The 18,228-nt window shown below is 38.7% G+C and overlaps 1 protein-coding gene across 1 annotated transcript in view; it reads right to left on the reverse strand.

The window, feature by feature from the left end:
• Window positions 1-10,088, reverse strand: part of LOC124120195 — a 37,098-nt gene extending 27,010 nt beyond the window's left edge. Inside the window, exons 1-4 of the mRNA XM_046482957.2 lie at window positions 9,822-10,088; window positions 2,382-2,621; window positions 1,918-2,160; window positions 1,350-1,616 (exon numbers count right to left, since the gene is read on the reverse strand). Of these exons, the coding sequence (XP_046338913.2) occupies window positions 1,350-1,616; window positions 1,918-2,160; window positions 2,382-2,621; window positions 9,822-9,882 (811 nt within the window). The 5' untranslated portion in view covers window positions 9,883-10,088. The remainder of the gene's footprint in view (window positions 1-1,349; window positions 1,617-1,917; window positions 2,161-2,381; window positions 2,622-9,821) is intronic.
• Between the last annotated feature and the right edge of the window lie 8,140 nt (window positions 10,089-18,228).

Consider the following 18,228-nt stretch of genomic DNA (forward strand, 5'->3'; position numbering starts at 1 on the left):
GGCGTAGAAACCATCACGTGATGCTTCCTACATCAGGCGTAGAAACTGTCACGTGATGCTTCCTACATCAGGCGTAGAAACCATCACGTGATGCTTCCTACATCAGGCGTAGAAACTGCCACGTGATGCTTCCTACATCAGGCGTAGAAACTGTCACGTGATGCTTCCTACATCAGGCGTAGAAACCATCACGTGATGCTCCCTACATCAGACGTAGAAACCACCACGCGATGCATCCTACATCAGGCATAGAAACTGTCACGTGATGCTTCCTACATCCGGCGTAGAAACCATCACGTGATGTTCCCTACATCAGACGTAGAAACTGTCACGTGATGCTCCCTACATAAGGCGTAGAAACTGTCACGTGATGCTCCCTACCTGAGCCGGGGAAACCATCATTACACGTGATGCTTCCTACTTCACGCGGGTAAACTATCATTTGAAACATCCTACATCAGCTGTGTCAGAGTGTTTTCCAGTGGAGATGTTGGTGTTTCTGTCAACCATCTTGAGCAGAAAAAATACCGACATTACCAATTCAATAAATGAGACGTCACTAGATGCCTTATTTTGTGCTAACGCCAGCCTGTACTTATGACTGAAACAAACCAAAGTAACATGTCTTTGATGTTAGGTAAACACGTCTGTTGTTCTTACAAACGTATATACTCAAGCACGGAAAGACCGTGTTTTATGAATATCTGTCAGCATTAGCGAACACAGACACTCGCTCGAAGCCAAATCCTTGCTGGAAGTTTCAGATTGATCCATCGCCTATTGCATGAAAAGTAATGGATGTGATGGGCGCCAGCACCATCTGTTGGCTTTCCCTTGGATTTAGCACGGAATCAGCCATGAAATGCTCGACCTTTCATCAAATGAGCAACAGTCAGCTCCTCAAGCACTTAAGTAATTGGCCAGAAAGCAGCACGTTCTTTGTGAGCAGTCTATAGCACTCGTCTCGTCAGCAAACAGTGACACGCTGAGCAGGCTAGTCGACTCACAGATGACAAACTCACTTTGCATCGATCGTGGAAACCCAGGTCATATGCTTTCAATGCATGTTCCTATCCTGATTTTGTCCTGATTTGGGGTACAATCTGAACACAATCTAAAACAGATAGTCCCTTATGAACTATGAAACAGGGCGTTTAACGCAGTTAGTAGAATTCTGCTGATGTCAGTTGAGAAATCTAAATGTGGTAGAAATACTCACACGTAAATAGTGCATGTGCCTAAAGGCACTGTGCTCTGCTCCTCATACAGTGTGGTCAAGTTGGGTTTGGTCACGTAAAAGAACGATTGGTCGGACACACTTTTAACTACATTAACTGTTGTCTACTTACCTTTCTTCTCGTAGTGCATCACCGCATTGTGATCTATGTGGTCCCGGGTTACACCGTTCACATTGGCAGCAATGTATTGGCTCATGTGACACGCCTTCTCCTCAAAGTAGTAGTCAAAACTACAACACTCAAACGTTTGTTCAGATGTACACAACTGTGCACATGCATCCAGTGTCACTCCAAGCATAACCCGGTTATATATTTGGTGTCCTTCCAATGACGGCAATGATCCACTCCCATAACATACAAATTTGCTCAGTGGGCCCTCTGTGGAAATGAAATGCTTAGATATAGTAAACTGATTGGACTTCTGTTGAATTCAAAACACGTATTAATTAGTATGCACGAGTAGCTGAAGGAGTACTCCTTAACTAGAGTAGCATGAAGGTATCAATATTAATGGATAACTAGATTTTGGGGGTTAATGACAATGTATGGACTTGTTGGTTTGTGTGCGGCTGGTGGAGCTTTATGGTGTTGTATGGGATTATATTGGATTGCATGGGGTAGTATTGGGTTGCATGGGGTTTTCGGGGGTGTTTTGGGGTTGTATGGGGTTGTTCCTCACCTGGGGACCTCCTGTAGTAGTCTGCTCCCTTGTGAGATCGAACTCCGCCTGCTGTCTCCGGGGTGTCTTCTGTCAACCAACAACTCCGAAGCTCAGGCTCATAGTCGAAACCTTCACACTTAAATCCAACTTCAAAAACGCACCTTCGTGAACACTCTTCTACGCTGACACGCGACACTTTACGGTTGTGGCGTAATGTAACCACGTGGTTTGGTAGACGATTAAATAGCTTTTCAAAGGCACCTGTGGAAAATGGAAAGAAAATATAAAGAACATTTCCTTATCTCCCCAATCTGATGGTTAACCGTGCCACAGCCTGCACAGATAACCCCTTTACTACGACACATTAGCCGACCATGGGACAGAGTTCATCAGATGTTTGCAATCATTGATTTTACTTCTTGACCTTATTACTTAATTATTACGACATAGTATCTTTGTACTTATAATAATGATAGACTTACTTCTGTAGTGATCTGTGATGTGTGCTACCTGCAACACCCCTTTCTCGTGGCTAATGTTATATAGCATACACTTCCTCAGAGAGTTATCCACGTCAAACGACTGACAGTCGAAGTGAGTTTCCTGTGTGCAGTAGCGGGCACAGGCCTCCACAGTGCAGTTCGTGTATACACGGGCCGGCGGACCCGACAACTTCAGTAGCGGCATGCGTACAAATAAACCAAGGAACGTCTTCACCTCCACTGGAAATGAAATTGTTTACTGTAATGATATACATGGCAATATACATCATACGACAGAGCACGATTAATGTTCTATGATGTACTATATTATGCATGTAGCATTGTAGATCTGTACCTCCCCTAATCTACTCCAGACGTTATAGACGACATAGAGGTGTTCATTGGATTTACGTTATAGGAGTGATGATTAATAATTCCCTTGACTCCAATTTAAGTAATTGCGTAATTTTGCTGTGAACATTACATGATGTCATAGACGTCATTGGTTCGCTGTGACAAAATCAGTTAATAAGGCAGGGATATGTGACCTTTGCAAACTGGACAAACGTGAGGAACGAGCAGGTGATAAAGGACTTGCAGAAAACGTGCTGAATATTAAAAGCCATCCATTAAGAGTACAACACTATAGGGGAGGAAGGAGGTAAAGAGGAGGGCGGCAGAGTTGGAGTATGGCAGGGAGAGCCTGGCAGACGACTTCAGGACCGGAAGCAACACCAGAAATGATCCAGAGAATCCACGATTTGTTAATGCGATCGTAGAATGAATGCGTCATATTACTAGATCAGTAGACATTACTAAAGAGAGAGTACATTTCATTATAACAGAAACTTTGACAATGAAGAAAGTATCAGCCCGTTCGACATCTGATCAGAAAAGCACCAGGAACAACATTTCTCTTGATAATCTGGCTTTGTTTGAAATGTTCTTGCAACGATAAAAGTGAGTCCAAACAACAATCAAATCAGTGAAAGCATTTGACATCACCAGCACCAAAGAAGGCAGGGACTGTCCCATCAGCTGGCAAGGTTATGGTCTCTGTGTTCTGGGATGCCGAGGGGTCATCATGTTGGACTTTCTTCCATGAGTTCAGACAATAATGGAACTGTACATATTATGCTGCACGTTTGGGTCATTTGCGGGATGGAATTAAACCTATGAGACCCGAGAAGCCGACAAAGGGTGTTCCCCTCCATCAAGACAATACGGCAGTGCACAAATCAGTCATCATTTGAACTCATTCGACACCCTCTTATTCTCCTGATCTGGCTCCGTCAGACTTCCATCTGTTCCCAAATATGCAAAAAGCTCAAGGAGCAGCCCATTTCGACTCGAACGATGACGTCATAGCAGTCATGGGTATAGTTTTGGACAGCAAAGAGAAGGAGTTCAACAAATCCCTCCATCGTCGTTTGCAATGTCTATCAATGTGGAAGGGGATTATGTTGAAAAAACAGATCATTATAATATCTTTAGGTGACGTCTTTCTATGTGAGGCTCAGAACACAGTAATCACACCTCGTTCGCTCAAAGCTTGGGTATTTCCAGACACTTGAGACTTCTTCTGGGTGTTTAGTGGACACTGGACGCTCGTTCTTGTGCTGACACCGTAGTAACATTTATCAAGTGAGTTACAAGCTGTGCATTGTACGTATTGTTCTTCAGGTAAATGTGCCTTGTTGACAAAAAGAAAGAAATAATAAACAAATAACTGGAGGCTAAGGAAGGGGGAACATTGAGGAATACAATTCTACTATTCTAAAGGCTTATGTTAAAATGAAATAAAAAAATCAGTTAAAAGGTTTGTCTGTATACGTGTCCAGATTTCCAATGTTTTGTTGATAGATTTTGTGTGCGTGAAAACCAGAAAGTGTGTACACAGGGGGTGATTGGATAGTAAATACAAGTTGTAGAATAATGTTATAACTGTTATTGTTGTAATGACAATGACGGCTCACCACTACTTATAGAACATTTAAGTTTATGTCCCGAGTGGAATACGTTTTACATAAATGAGAAAACTTGGTTCAAGAGGGACATAAACTTTATACGAATTGGCAACGAGTTGTATTTCCTATTTATTACCAACGGTGACTTTTAAGCAGTAATGAACAAAATGAATAGCATGTCTAAGTGTCCGCATAATGAGTGCAAATAATGTTTAGATATACCATGTGAAATTTTAAATAAAGCCGCATACCTTCCTGTATGCATACCAGAACACTCCAAATTATTTGAGAAGTCAATCCTAATATCAAACTTTTGTCACAACAAATTCTTCTTTAATTCAAGTTTTTGTTACATATACATATTTAAATCGACGAAACGACACGTTTTCCCTTGAAATTACTGTATATATTTGATTTTCCATCGCGACTATGCTCAGCTTGGCTGCTACTGCCGTACTGGCGATTAAGGTTAGTTTCTGATATCGTGGATGATTGTCGCCCATTTTAGTTTAGACGAAATTCATCGCTGTAGCTATATCGTTCTACAAACACAAGTTATATATATCTCACCCGAAGTGGCAGTGTCAAGTCGGATGAAAGTATGAGATAAACATGCTGAGATCACCCATCTTTTGTACTGGAATCCATACATGATAGACCATAGTATTTAGTTGGTACTACAACTTCATCAACATCAGTAAGTCACCTTACATTTAACCTACTTTTGCTATCCAAGATCAGTAAGTCGCCTTACATTTAGCCTACTTTTGCTATCCAAGATCAGTAAGTCACCTTACATTTAGCCTACTTTTGCTATCCAAGATCAGTAAGTCACCTTACATTTATTTAGCCTACTTTTGCTATCCAAGATCAGTAAGTCGCCTTACATTTAGCCTACTTTTGCTATCCAAGATCAGTAAGTCACCTTACATTTAGCCTACTTTTGCTATCCAAGATCAGTAAGTCGCCTTACATTTAGCCTACTTTTGCTATCCGAGATCAGTAAGTCACCTTACATTCAGATTACTTTTGCTATCCGAGATCAGTAAGTCGCCTTACATTCAGATTACTTTTGCTATCCGGGATACTTCTTGTTAATTCTCCTGACATCTGCAAATCGATTTTTTACTGAAACCACACAAAGTACAATAGGTCAGTATTTGTCTATATTGAATTTGTCTACGTGGATGCATTCGGCATTGAGGGGCTAAAACAAGGACATGTCGGCTCTGAGTCAGTATACTGTGTTTGAGTGGGGTATTCATGTTTAACTGGGGCATGGTATCTCAATGGGCTTGTAAAACTGGCATAGTGCAAGCAGCTACACACACGCACACATGTCGCAACATGTATATAAATGCAATAATCTTGAGTGCGACGTTCAACCCCATTTCACCTCACCTCATTACTATACATTAGAAATAAAGTTGACTGCAGCTCACACATGGTCATACTTACTTCTTATAATGCTATACATTACCCATGCACATTCTTCGGTCATAAAATAAACAATATACGTGAGCTATCAAAAATGTCAAAAACCTTATTAAAACCTAGACGAATACAATAAAATCTACCACCTTTTTGAGTAATTACTTGTAAACAATAGAGTACAACTTCTACATGCCGATAATCTAGACTGGTTAGTCTCTTGCGCTTGCAAATTCTATTGTGTTGTGGAGTATCCCACCAAAGGTCTGATTGATTCCCTTTGTTCGGCTATGCTTTCCCAGTAGATCAGACAACCGGCAATTCTTAATGAAACTGTATTTACATCTACTTGTATCTAGACCAAAACACTACAGTATATATGCAATGTATGTGTAGCTGATGATACAGTTATTTATCTATGTAAGTGCATCATGTATACAATAGTAATAAGGTATCATTCTTGATGCGTTTATGAACACTCTTATGGATGAGTTAATGAATCGATCAAAAGTAGTACCAGCAAGGTCACGGTTCGCACATCCGATAAAATTCCACGCAAGTGACACAAGTGTTATCTAGCTGTTTGTTACGTTACCTGTTCAGGCAGGACCAGGCGGGTAATAATGAATTAGTCATTAGTTACGGTAATCAATGTGTGTACGGACTGTGTGTTATAACATGGGGCGGCCGTGTTCAGATACTTGGTGCTGGTCACAGTTTGAGAAAATTATATCACCTCCTTAACTAGAGAAAACCTCTGTGCTACAAAAGAACGTGAAGGGCAGGGTTTTAATACCAAACAACAATCCGACATAATGCCGTTGATGACAGTCTAAACGCATCAGTGTAATGAGTATTGATTCTGTGCCATCAACCATACAGACGGAGGCAGCTAGTGACTCGGGGAGCACGACCAGTGGCTAGCAATTGCCTCAACAAGTTTTTATGACAAGTGTGTGATGGCGAGCGGTGTTGGTGTGAAATTGGGAAGATGTGTGTGGATCGATGAAGAGCGGACCTCCCAGTGTTATCGTCTTCTGCTGCCGCAGGGGAGTCCAACTTGTTAACTGTCTGCGCACCAGCCATGTGAGCTTGGAAATTGCCAGAGTAATCGTTGTGGTATTACTTCACTACTGATAACTGTAGCTAAACGTTTGATGTCGACTGTCACATCTGAAGTTGTGATGAATAAACGTCGAATATCGTGTTTCTATATACTAAATGGAACCACTGTGGCCAATGTCTGTGCTTCTCAACTACTGTGAAGGAAGGAGTACAATGATTTTCAGATGTATACAGCACATACACTAAGATCTACACCCAGAAGTATACTTCACACATCGTCACCAGAGATTATACTATACATACACTGAGGTCTTCACCAGAGATGTAACACCAGACAAATACAAAGATGTTCACCAGAAATATACACTACACAAATACAAAGATCTTTACCAGACATATACACTATACAAATACTAAGATGTTCACCAGAAATATACACTACACAAATACTAAGATCTTCACCAGAAATATACACTACACAAATACAAAGATCTTTACCAGAAATATACACTATACAAATACTAAGATGTTCACCAGAAATATACACTACACAAATACTAAGATCTTCACCAGAAATATACACTACACAAATACTAAGATGTTCACCAGAAATATGCACTACACAAATACTAAGATCTTCACCAGAAATATACACTACACAAATACTAAGATCTTCACCAGAAATATTAACTTCATAAATACTAAGATGTTCACCAGAAATATACACTACTCAAATACAAGAAATACTTCACCAGAGATCTACACTACACAAATAATAAGCTCTTCGCCAGAGATGTACACTTCACAAATAATATGTTCACCATCAATGTACCCTACAAAAATACTCAGATCTTCACCAGAAATATACTCCACACAAATACTCAGATTTTCCCCAGAAATATACACTACACAAATAATAAGATGTTCACTATCAATATACACTACACAAATAATAAGATCTTCATCAGAAATATACACTACACAAATAATAAGATCTTCCCCAGAAATATACACTACACAAATACAAAGATCTTCCCGAGAAATATACACTACACAAATAATAAGATCTTCACCAGAGAGGTACACTACACAAATACTCAGATATTCCCGAGAAATATACACTACACAAATAATAAGATCTTCATCAGAGATGTACACTACACAAATAATAAGATCTTCACCAGAGATGTATACTACACAAATAATAAGATCTTCACCAGAGATGTATACTACACAAATAATTAGATCTTCACCAGAGATGTACACTACACAAATAATAAGATCTTCACCAGAGATGTACACTACACAAATAATAAGATCTTCACCAGAGATGTATACTACATAAATAATTAGATCTTCACCAGAGATGTACAATACATAAGCAATCCACGCTCAATACCCACATCCTTTCCCTCATGACGTAATTAGATCACCACTTTTTTGTAATTGTCAAGATGTTAATAGTGCATGTAACTAAGAAGTTAGTTTTCGAATTTGAATGAAGCCAATGTGCGTTCGTGTTACTCTTACCAAAGACGGTATGGTGACACTGGCAACATGTGCTTGTGACGGCTGTAACGTTATGTATATGATGCTTATTGCGTTCTTGTGGCTATTTGCAGACAATAGAAGTGATGATTAACGGCTGATGTTCTGTTGTACGGGCAGATGGTTATTTTGGGTTCAGACATTGAAGTGGGATTGACTTCTCTTCTCGTTTCTATAGAAACATTGACACTTTCTTCTATATAGTCATTATCATCACTCGGTCGCAATGGATGGTTATCTCTGATAAATAGAAGAATATACACGTTACGGGCGAACGTTTCTGTGAGTGTTCTCGGGGCTTCGAAGTACTCAAGATTTTGTATTTGTACGGATGGGGATCTGTTCGGCAACCTTGAACCTTCCTCTCGCTGTTGCAAGGAATACTGCAGGCAGCGCTAGACACACGATTGTGTTTAACCAGAAACAATGCACCTGTTCAGGTGCAATATCTTAACATACTTGGCATGCGTTTGTTACTTGGATAATCCACGGCACGTGATACTGGGACCATTTCTGACTCGAAACCACCACTGAGAGATGAAAATGGGGAATGATGACCTTCATTCTGCCCCGAAAACAAAACAGGGGGACAAATATGGGTTACAGGGGATCTTCATACTGCCCCGGATACACAACAGGGGTGACAAATATGGGTTACTGGGTACTTGTTCTGTCTTGGAACCACTATATGGAGATAAATACATGGAACTGGGACTGATGTTCCCCGGGAACACCGCATGGTAACGACTGAGGGAATTGGGGGGACTGTGTTTAAATCATCAAGACCCCCCCCCCCCCCCCCCCCCCCCATTATCATTAAGAAATAGGCTGACACTAAATTAATTCTCACAGTTTTGCTATATATTATTTCCATGAAGTTTAAATTCACCCAATATCGCGATAACTGTATACATTTGTTGGAAGACGACGTTGTGTTATTATCGTGTGACAAGATACTCCAATTGTTTGCATGACAGGCACAGGAAGTAACTATATAATAATATTTTATTGTTATATTATTTGTTCTGCTTCTGCTAAATCAAAACTAAAACAACTTTTTTCTTGACTTGAAACAAGAAACCCTTGTATTAAAGATAACTCTCCACAAATAGTGGTCAATAGGCTGACGATGACACACATGCTTCTACTTGTCATGCAGACGGTTGACTTGTCTTGGTTGTCTGAGAGCTCTGTAATCTATAATCAAACAGCGGGCTCCAAGAGCGTCGTTCAACCGTGCAGCCTGCATGAGTCTATTGTTATATACTGTAAAGACAACTGGGAAATACGTAAACACAAAACCCCAAAATAGATACTTAATAATATTCAAGTTTTAATCAAAATGCTATATTCTAGGAACGTTGATATCAATTTCTCAACGCCAGTGACACTATTTAGCCTGCTATATGTTTCGGGGTGCTAGACTTACCTGCCATACCAGGTAAAAGAGCCAGTGTAAGTACAAACGTTGTTTCCCAACTGGACGCCATGATCGAATACTTTCCTGCAACACACAGCGCTCACACTCTCCTTCAATAACACTTTAACTTTGACTTAATCCACGCCAACTTGGGAAGTATTCCTCATGCTAGTTCGCACAGAGAAGGCTGACATCCACGTCTATCCGAGGCAGCCACTGTATTGAATAAGGCCTGGGCCCATATCGAGCCACTAGTCTTCGTGTCTGGCAGACTGGGAGGCGTGCACTACTACAGCACACTTCCATAGTCGCGGATCGATCCTGTCGATACCACTATCCGCCATAGCTAATAAACCCTACAAGTTGCAACCAGGAAATAACTGGTATTTCCACCAAACTAGCATTAATTGAAATATGAGAGGGACTTGGCCTTTTGCGTTTTCAAGAATAAGAAAAGGAGATTTAGCAACGGCGACGTAGTCGTAACAAGAGAAGCTTGTTAATGGACAAGTTAACTTTACATCTTACAAAAGGATGTTCAGTACATATATAGTACAATAAGTACCCATATACCTTTTTACCTTCCTTACAGTTACCGGCCACCAGAACATCACAGATGAATCTGAACAACACTACCATGGACTGCTGTCTGTGCTTCATGTATGACCTACTGTCCATGGTAAATATGTGGGAGTTCAGTTTAACAAAACACAGTACATTATAGGCGGTAAATACACAGTACACCGTACATTGTACAATGTAAATATATTGAGTGTTTTTGTCCATTAAAGAGAAACAATATTCCCTCATCCACTTATATATCTGGACATCCTACATGTAAAGACTGTTGAAGGCATTTCCTTGAATATTTTCAGGACGCGCGGATAAAAAGTGAATGAGTTAAACAGTCTTTACATGTAAGACGCATTGATGTAAGTGAAGGAGTTAAACACTCAGTCTTTACATGTAAGACGCATGGGAATATAAGTGAAGGAGTTAAACAGTCTTTACATGTAAGACGCACTGATATATAAGTGAAGGAATTAAACAGTCTTTACATGTAAAACGCATGGATATATAAGTGAAGGAGTTAAACGGTCTTTACATGTAAGACGCATGGATATAAGTAAAGGAGTCAAAACAGTCTTTACATGTAAGACGCATGGATATATAAGTGAAGGAGTCAAAACAGTCTTTACATGTAAGACGCATGGATATAATTGAAGGAGTTAAAACAGTCTTTACATGTAAGACGCATGGAGGTAAGTGAAGGAGTTAAACAGGCTTTACATGTAAGACGCATGGATATAAGTGAAGGAGTTAAACAGTCTTTACATGTAAGACGCATGGATATAATTGAAGGAGTTAAAACAGTCTTTACATGTACGACGCATGTATATAAGTGAAGGAGTTAAACAGTCTTTACATGTAAGACGCACGGAGGTAAGTGAAGGAGTGAAACAGTCTTTACTGTAAGAAGCATGGAAATATAAGTGAAGGAGTGAAACAGTCTTTACATGTAAGACGCATGGATATAAGTGAAGGAGATAAACAATCTTTACATGTAAGACGCATAGATATAAGTGAAGGAGACAAAACAGTCTTTACATGTAAGTCGCACGGATATAAGTGAAGGAGTTAAACAGTCTTTGGATGTAAGACACATGGATATATAAGTGAGGGAGTTAAACAGTCTTTACATGTAAGACGCATGGATATATAAGTGAAGGAGTTAAACAGTCTTTACATCTAAAACGTCTTTACATGTAGGACGCACAGATATGTAAGTGAAGGAGTTAAACAGTCACTACATGTAGGACGCACGGATATGTAAGTGAAGGATTTAAACAGTGTGTACATGTAGGACGCACGGATATGTAAGTGAAGGATTTAAACAGCCTCTACATGTAGGACTCACAGATATGGAGGTAATGGAGTCTAAACAGTCTTTCCATGTAGGAAGCACAGATATTTAAGTGAAGGAGTCAAAACAGCCTTTACATGTAGGACCCGAAGATATGTAAGTGAAGGAGTGTAACAGTCTTTACATGTAAGACGCATGGATGTAAGTGAAGGAGTTAAACAGTCTTTACATGTAAGACGCATGGATAAAATATAAGTGAAGGAGTTAAACAGTATTTACATGACTTAAACAGTCTTTAAATGTAGGACGCAAAGATATGTAAGTGAAGGAGTTAAACAGTCTTTACATGTAGGACGCACGGATATGTAAGTGAAGGATTTAAACAGCCTCTACATGTTGGACGCACAGATAGGTAAGTGAAGGAGTCAAAAAAGTCTTTACATGTAGGACTCACAGATATGGAGGTAATGGAGTCTAAACAGTCTTTCCATGTAGGAAGCACAAATATTTAAGTGAAGGAGTTAAACAGTCTTTATATGTAAGACTCACAGATATGTAAGTGAAGGAGTCAAAACAATCTTTACATGTAAGACGTCTTTACATGTAGGACGCACAGATATGTAAGTGAAGGAGTCAAAACAGACTTTAGATGAAGGACCCAGAGGTATGTAAGTGAAGGAGTTAAACAGTCTTTACATGTGGGACGCATAGATATTTAAGTGAAGGAGTTAAACAGTCTTTACATGTAAGACGCATGGATGTAAGTGAAGGAGTTAAACAGTCTTTACATGTAGGAAGCACAAATATTTAAGTGAAGGAGTTAAACAGTCTTTACATGTAGGACGTACATAAATATAAGTGACCGAGTCAAAACAGTCTTTTCATATAGGACGTACAGATATATAAGTGAAGGAGTTAAACAGTCTTTACATATAAGACGCATGGATGTAAGTGTTGGTGTTAAACAGTTTTTACATGTAAGACGCATGTATATAAGTGAAGGAGTTAAACAGTCTTTACATGTAAGACGCATGGAGATAAGTGAAGGAGTTAAACAGATATGTAGGTGAAGGAGTCAAAACAGTCTTTACATGTAGGACCCACAGATATGTAAGTGAAGGAGTTAAACAGTCTTTACATGTAGGACGCATAGATATTTAAGTGAAGGAGTTAAACAGTCTTTACATGTAGGACTCACAGATATGGAGGTAATGGAGTCTAAACAGTCTTTCCATGTAGGAAGCACAAATATTTAAGTGAAGGAGTTAAACAGTCTTTACATGTAGGACCCAGAGATATGTAAGTGAAGGAGTTAAACAGTCTTTACATGTAGGACGCATAGATATTTAAGTAAAGGAGTTGAACAGTCTTTACATGTAAGACGCATGGATGTAAGTGAAGGAGTTAAACAGTCTTTACATGTAGGAAGCACAAATATTTAAGTGAAGGAGTTAAACAGTCTTTACATGTAAGACTCACAGATATGTAAGTGAAGGAGTCAAAACAGTCTTTACATGTAAGACGTCTTTACATGTAGGACGCACAGATATGTAAGTGAAGGAGTCAAAACAGTCTTTAGATGTAGGACCCAGAGATATGTAAGTGAAGGAGTTAAACAGTCTTTACATGTGGGACGCATAGATATTTAAGTGAAGGAGTTAAACAGTCTTTACATGTAAGACGCATGGATAAAATATAGGTGAAGTAGTTAAAGTCATTCTTTACATGTAATACGCATGGATATAAGTGAAGGAGTTAAACAGTCTTTACATGTAAGACGCATGGATATATAAGTGAAGGAGTTAAACAGTCTTTACATGTAAGACGCATGGATAAAATATAGGTGAAGTAGTTAAAGTCATTCTTTACATGTAAGACGCATGGATGTAAGTGAAGGAGGTAAACAGTCTTTACATGTAAGACGCATGGATATATAAGTGAAGGAGTTAAACAGTCTTTACATGTAGGACGCATAGATATTTAAGTGAAGGAGTTAAACACTGTCAGTCTTTACATGTAAGACGCATGGATGTAAGTGAAGGAGTTAAACAGTCTTTACATGTAAGACGCATGGATAAAATATAAGTGAAGGAGTTAAACAGTCTTTACATGACTTAAACAGTCTTTACATGTAGGATGCACAGATATGTAAGTGAAGGAGTTAAACAGTCTTTACATGTTGGACGCACGGATATGTAAGTGAAGGATTTAAACAGCCTCTACATGATGGACGCACAGATATGTAAGTGAAGGAGTCAAAAAAGTCTTTACATGTAGGACTCACAGATATGGAGGTAATGGAGTCTAAACAATCTTTCCATGTAGGAAGCACAAATATTTAAGTGAAGGAGTTAAACAGTCTTTACATGTAAGACTCACAGATATTTAAGTGAAGGAGTCAAAATAGTCTTTACATGTAAGACGTCTTTACATGTAGGACGCACAGATATGTAAGTGAAGGAGTCAAAACAGTCTTTAGATGTAGGACCCAGAGATATGTAAGTGAAGGAGTTAAACAGTCTTTACATGTGGGACGCATAGATATTTAAGTGAAGGAGTTAAACAGTCTTTACATGTAAGACGCATGGATAAAATATAGGTGAAGTAGTTAAAGTCAGTCTTTACATGTAAGACGCATGGATATAAGTGAAGGAGTTAAACACTCAGTCTTTACATGTAAGACGCATGGATATAAGTGAAGGAGTTAAACAGTATTTACATGTAAGACGCATCTATATATAAGTGAAGAAGTTAAACAGTCTTTACATGTAAGACGCATGGATATAAGTGAAGGAGTTAAACAGTCTTTACATGTAAGACGTCTTTACATGTAGGTGGCACAGTTATTTTAGTGAAGGAGTCAAAATAGTCTTTACATGTAAGACGTCTTTACATGTAGGACGCACAGATATGTAAGTGAAGGAGTCAAAACAGTCTTTACATGTAGGACGCACAGATATGTAAGTGAAGGAGTCAAAACAGTCTTTACATGTAGGACGCACTGCGATGTAGGTAATGTAGTCTAAACAGTCTTTACATGTAGGAAGCACAGATATGTAAGTGAAGGAGTCAAAACAGTACTTAGATGTAGGACGCACGGAAAAATAAGTGACGGAGTCAAAACGGTCTTAACATGTAGGAAGCACAAATATTTAAGTGAAGGAGTTAAACAGTCTTTACATGTAAGACGCACAGATATGTAAGTGAAGGAGTTAAACAGTCTTTACATGTAGGACGTACATAAATATAAGTGACCGAGTCAAAACAGTCTTTTCATATAGGACGTACAGATATATAAGTGAAGGAGTTAAACAGTCTTTACATGTAAGACGCATGGATGTAAGTGTTGGTGTTAAACAGTTTTTACATGTAAGACGCATGTATATAAGTGAAGGAGTTAAACAGTCTTTACATGTAAGACGCATGGAGATAAGTGAAGGAGTTAAACAGATATGTAGGTGAAGGAGTCAAAACAGTCTTTACATGTAGGACGCACATATATGTAAGTGAAGGAGTCAAAACAGTCTTTACATGTAGGACGCACAGATAAGTAAGTGAAGGAGTTAAACAGTCTTTACATGTAGGACGCACGGGTATGTAAGTGAAGGATTTAAACAGTCTTTACATGTAGGACGTACGGATATATAAGTGAAGGAGTCAAAACAGTCTTTACATGTAGGACCCACAGATATGTCTCTAACTTTAGTAGGTAATGGAGTCTAAACAGTCTTTACATGTAGGAAGCACAGATATGTATGTGACGGAGTCACAACAGTCTTTACATGTAGGACGCACAGATATTTAAGTGAAGGAGTCAAAACAGTCTTCACATGTAGGACGCACAAATATGTAAGTTAAGGAGTCAAAACAGTCTTTACATGTAGGACGCACAGATATGTAAGTGAAGGAGTCAAAACAGTCTTTACATGTAGGACGCACAGATATGTAAGTGAAGGAGTCAAAACAGTCTTTACATGTAAGACGTCTTTACATGTAGGACACACAGATATGTATGTGAAGGAGTCAAAACAGTCTTTACATGTAAGACGTCTTTACATGTAGGACGCACAGATATGTAAGTGAAGGAGTCAAAACAGTCTTTACATGTAGGACTCACAGATATGTAAGTGAAGGAGTCAAAACAGTCTTTACATGTAGGACGCACTGATATGTAAGTGAAGGAGTCAAAACAGTCTTTACAGGTAGGACCCACAGATATGTAAGTGAAGGAGTTAAACAGTCTTTACATGACTTAAACAGTCTTTACATGTAGGACGCACAGATATGTAAGTGAAGGAGTTAAAAAGTGTTTTCGTGTAGGACACATGGATATGTAAGTGAACGAGTCAAAACAGTCTTTACATGTAAGACGTCTTTACATGTAGGACGCACAGATATGTAAGTGAAGGAGTCAAAACAGTCTTTACATGTAGGACGCACAGATATGTAAGTGAAGGAGTCAAAACAGTCTTTACATGTAGGACGCACAGATATGTAAGTGAAGGAGTTAAACAGTCTTTACCTGTAGGACGCACGGATATGTAAGTGAAGGAGTCAAAACAGTCTTTACAGGTAGGACCCACAGATATGTAAGTGAAGGAGTTAAACAGTCTTTACATGACTTAAACAGTCTTTACATGTAGGACGCACAGATATGTAAGTGAAGGAGTTAAAAAGTGTTTTCGTGTAGGACACATGGATATGTAAGTGAACGAGTCAAAACAGTCTTTACATGTAAGACGTCTTTACATGTAGGACGCACAGATATGTAAGTGAAGGAGTCAAAACAGTCTTTACATGTAGGACCCAGAGATATGTAAGTGAAGGAGTTAAACAGTCTTTACATGTGGGACGCATAGATATTTAAGTGAAGGAGTTAAACAGTCTTTACATGTAAGACGCATGGATAAAATATAGGTGAAGTAGTTAAAGTCATTCTTTACATGTAATACGCATGGATATAAGTGAAGGAGTTAAACAGTCTTTACATGTAAGACGCATGGATATATAAGTGAAGGAGTTAAACAGTCTTTACATGTAAGACGCATGGATAAAATATAGGTGAAGTAGTTAAAGTCATTCTTTACATGTAAGACGCATGGATGTAAGTGAAGGAGGTAAACAGTCTTTACATGTAAGACGCATGGATATATAAGTGAAGGAGTTAAACAGTCTTTACATGTAGGACGCATAGATATTTAAGTGAAGGAGTTAAACACTGTCAGTCTTTACATGTAAGACGCATGGATGTAAGTGAAGGAGTTAAACAGTCTTTACATGTAAGACGCATGGATAAAATATAAGTGAAGGAGTTAAACAGTCTTTACATGACTTAAACAGTCTTTACATGTAGGATGCACAGATATGTAAGTGAAGGAGTTAAACAGTCTTTACATGTTGGACGCACGGATATGTAAGTGAAGGATTTAAACAGCCTCTACATGATGGACGCACAGATATGTAAGTGAAGGAGTCAAAAAAGTCTTTACATGTAGGACTCACAGATATGGAGGTAATGGAGTCTAAACAATCTTTCCATGTAGGAAGCACAAATATTTAAGTGAAGGAGTTAAACAGTCTTTACATGTAAGACTCACAGATATTTAAGTGAAGGAGTCAAAATAGTCTTTACATGTAAGACGTCTTTACATGTAGGACGCACAGATATGTAAGTGAAGGAGTCAAAACAGTCTTTAGATGTAGGACCCAGAGATATGTAAGTGAAGGAGTTAAACAGTCTTTACATGTGGGACGCATAGATATTTAAGTGAAGGAGTTAAACAGTCTTTACATGTAAGACGCATGGATAAAATATAGGTGAAGTAGTTAAAGTCAGTCTTTACATGTAAGACGCATGGATATAAGTGAAGGAGTTAAACACTCAGTCTTTACATGTAAGACGCATGGATATAAGTGAAGGAGTTAAACAGTATTTACATGTAAGACGCATCTATATATAAGTGAAGAAGTTAAACAGTCTTTACATGTAAGACGCATGGATATAAGTGAAGGAGTTAAACAGTCTTTACATGTAAGACGTCTTTACATGTAGGTGGCACAGTTATTTTAGTGAAGGAGTCAAAATAGTCTTTACATGTAAGACGTCTTTACATGTAGGACGCACAGATATGTAAGTGAAGGAGTCAAAACAGTCTTTACATGTAGGACGCACAGATATGTAAGTGAAGGAGTCAAAACAGTCTTTACATGTAGGACGCACTGCGATGTAGGTAATGTAGTCTAAACAGTCTTTACATGTAGGAAGCACAGATATGTAAGTGAAGGAGTCAAAACAGTACTTAGATGTAGGACGCACGGAAAAATAAGTGACGGAGTCAAAACGGTCTTAACATGTAGGAAGCACAAATATTTAAGTGAAGGAGTTAAACAGTCTTTACATGTAAGACGCACAGATATGTAAGTGAAGGAGTTAAACAGTCTTTACATGTAGGACGTACATAAATATAAGTGACCGAGTCAAAACAGTCTTTTCATATAGGACGTACAGATATATAAGTGAAGGAGTTAAACAGTCTTTACATGTAAGACGCA

Source organism: Haliotis rufescens, unplaced genomic scaffold, assembly GCF_023055435.1.
Source record: "Haliotis rufescens isolate VD_foot unplaced genomic scaffold, xgHalRufe1.0.p SCAF_8, whole genome shotgun sequence".
NCBI lineage: Eukaryota > Metazoa > Mollusca > Gastropoda > Lepetellida > Haliotidae > Haliotis > Haliotis rufescens.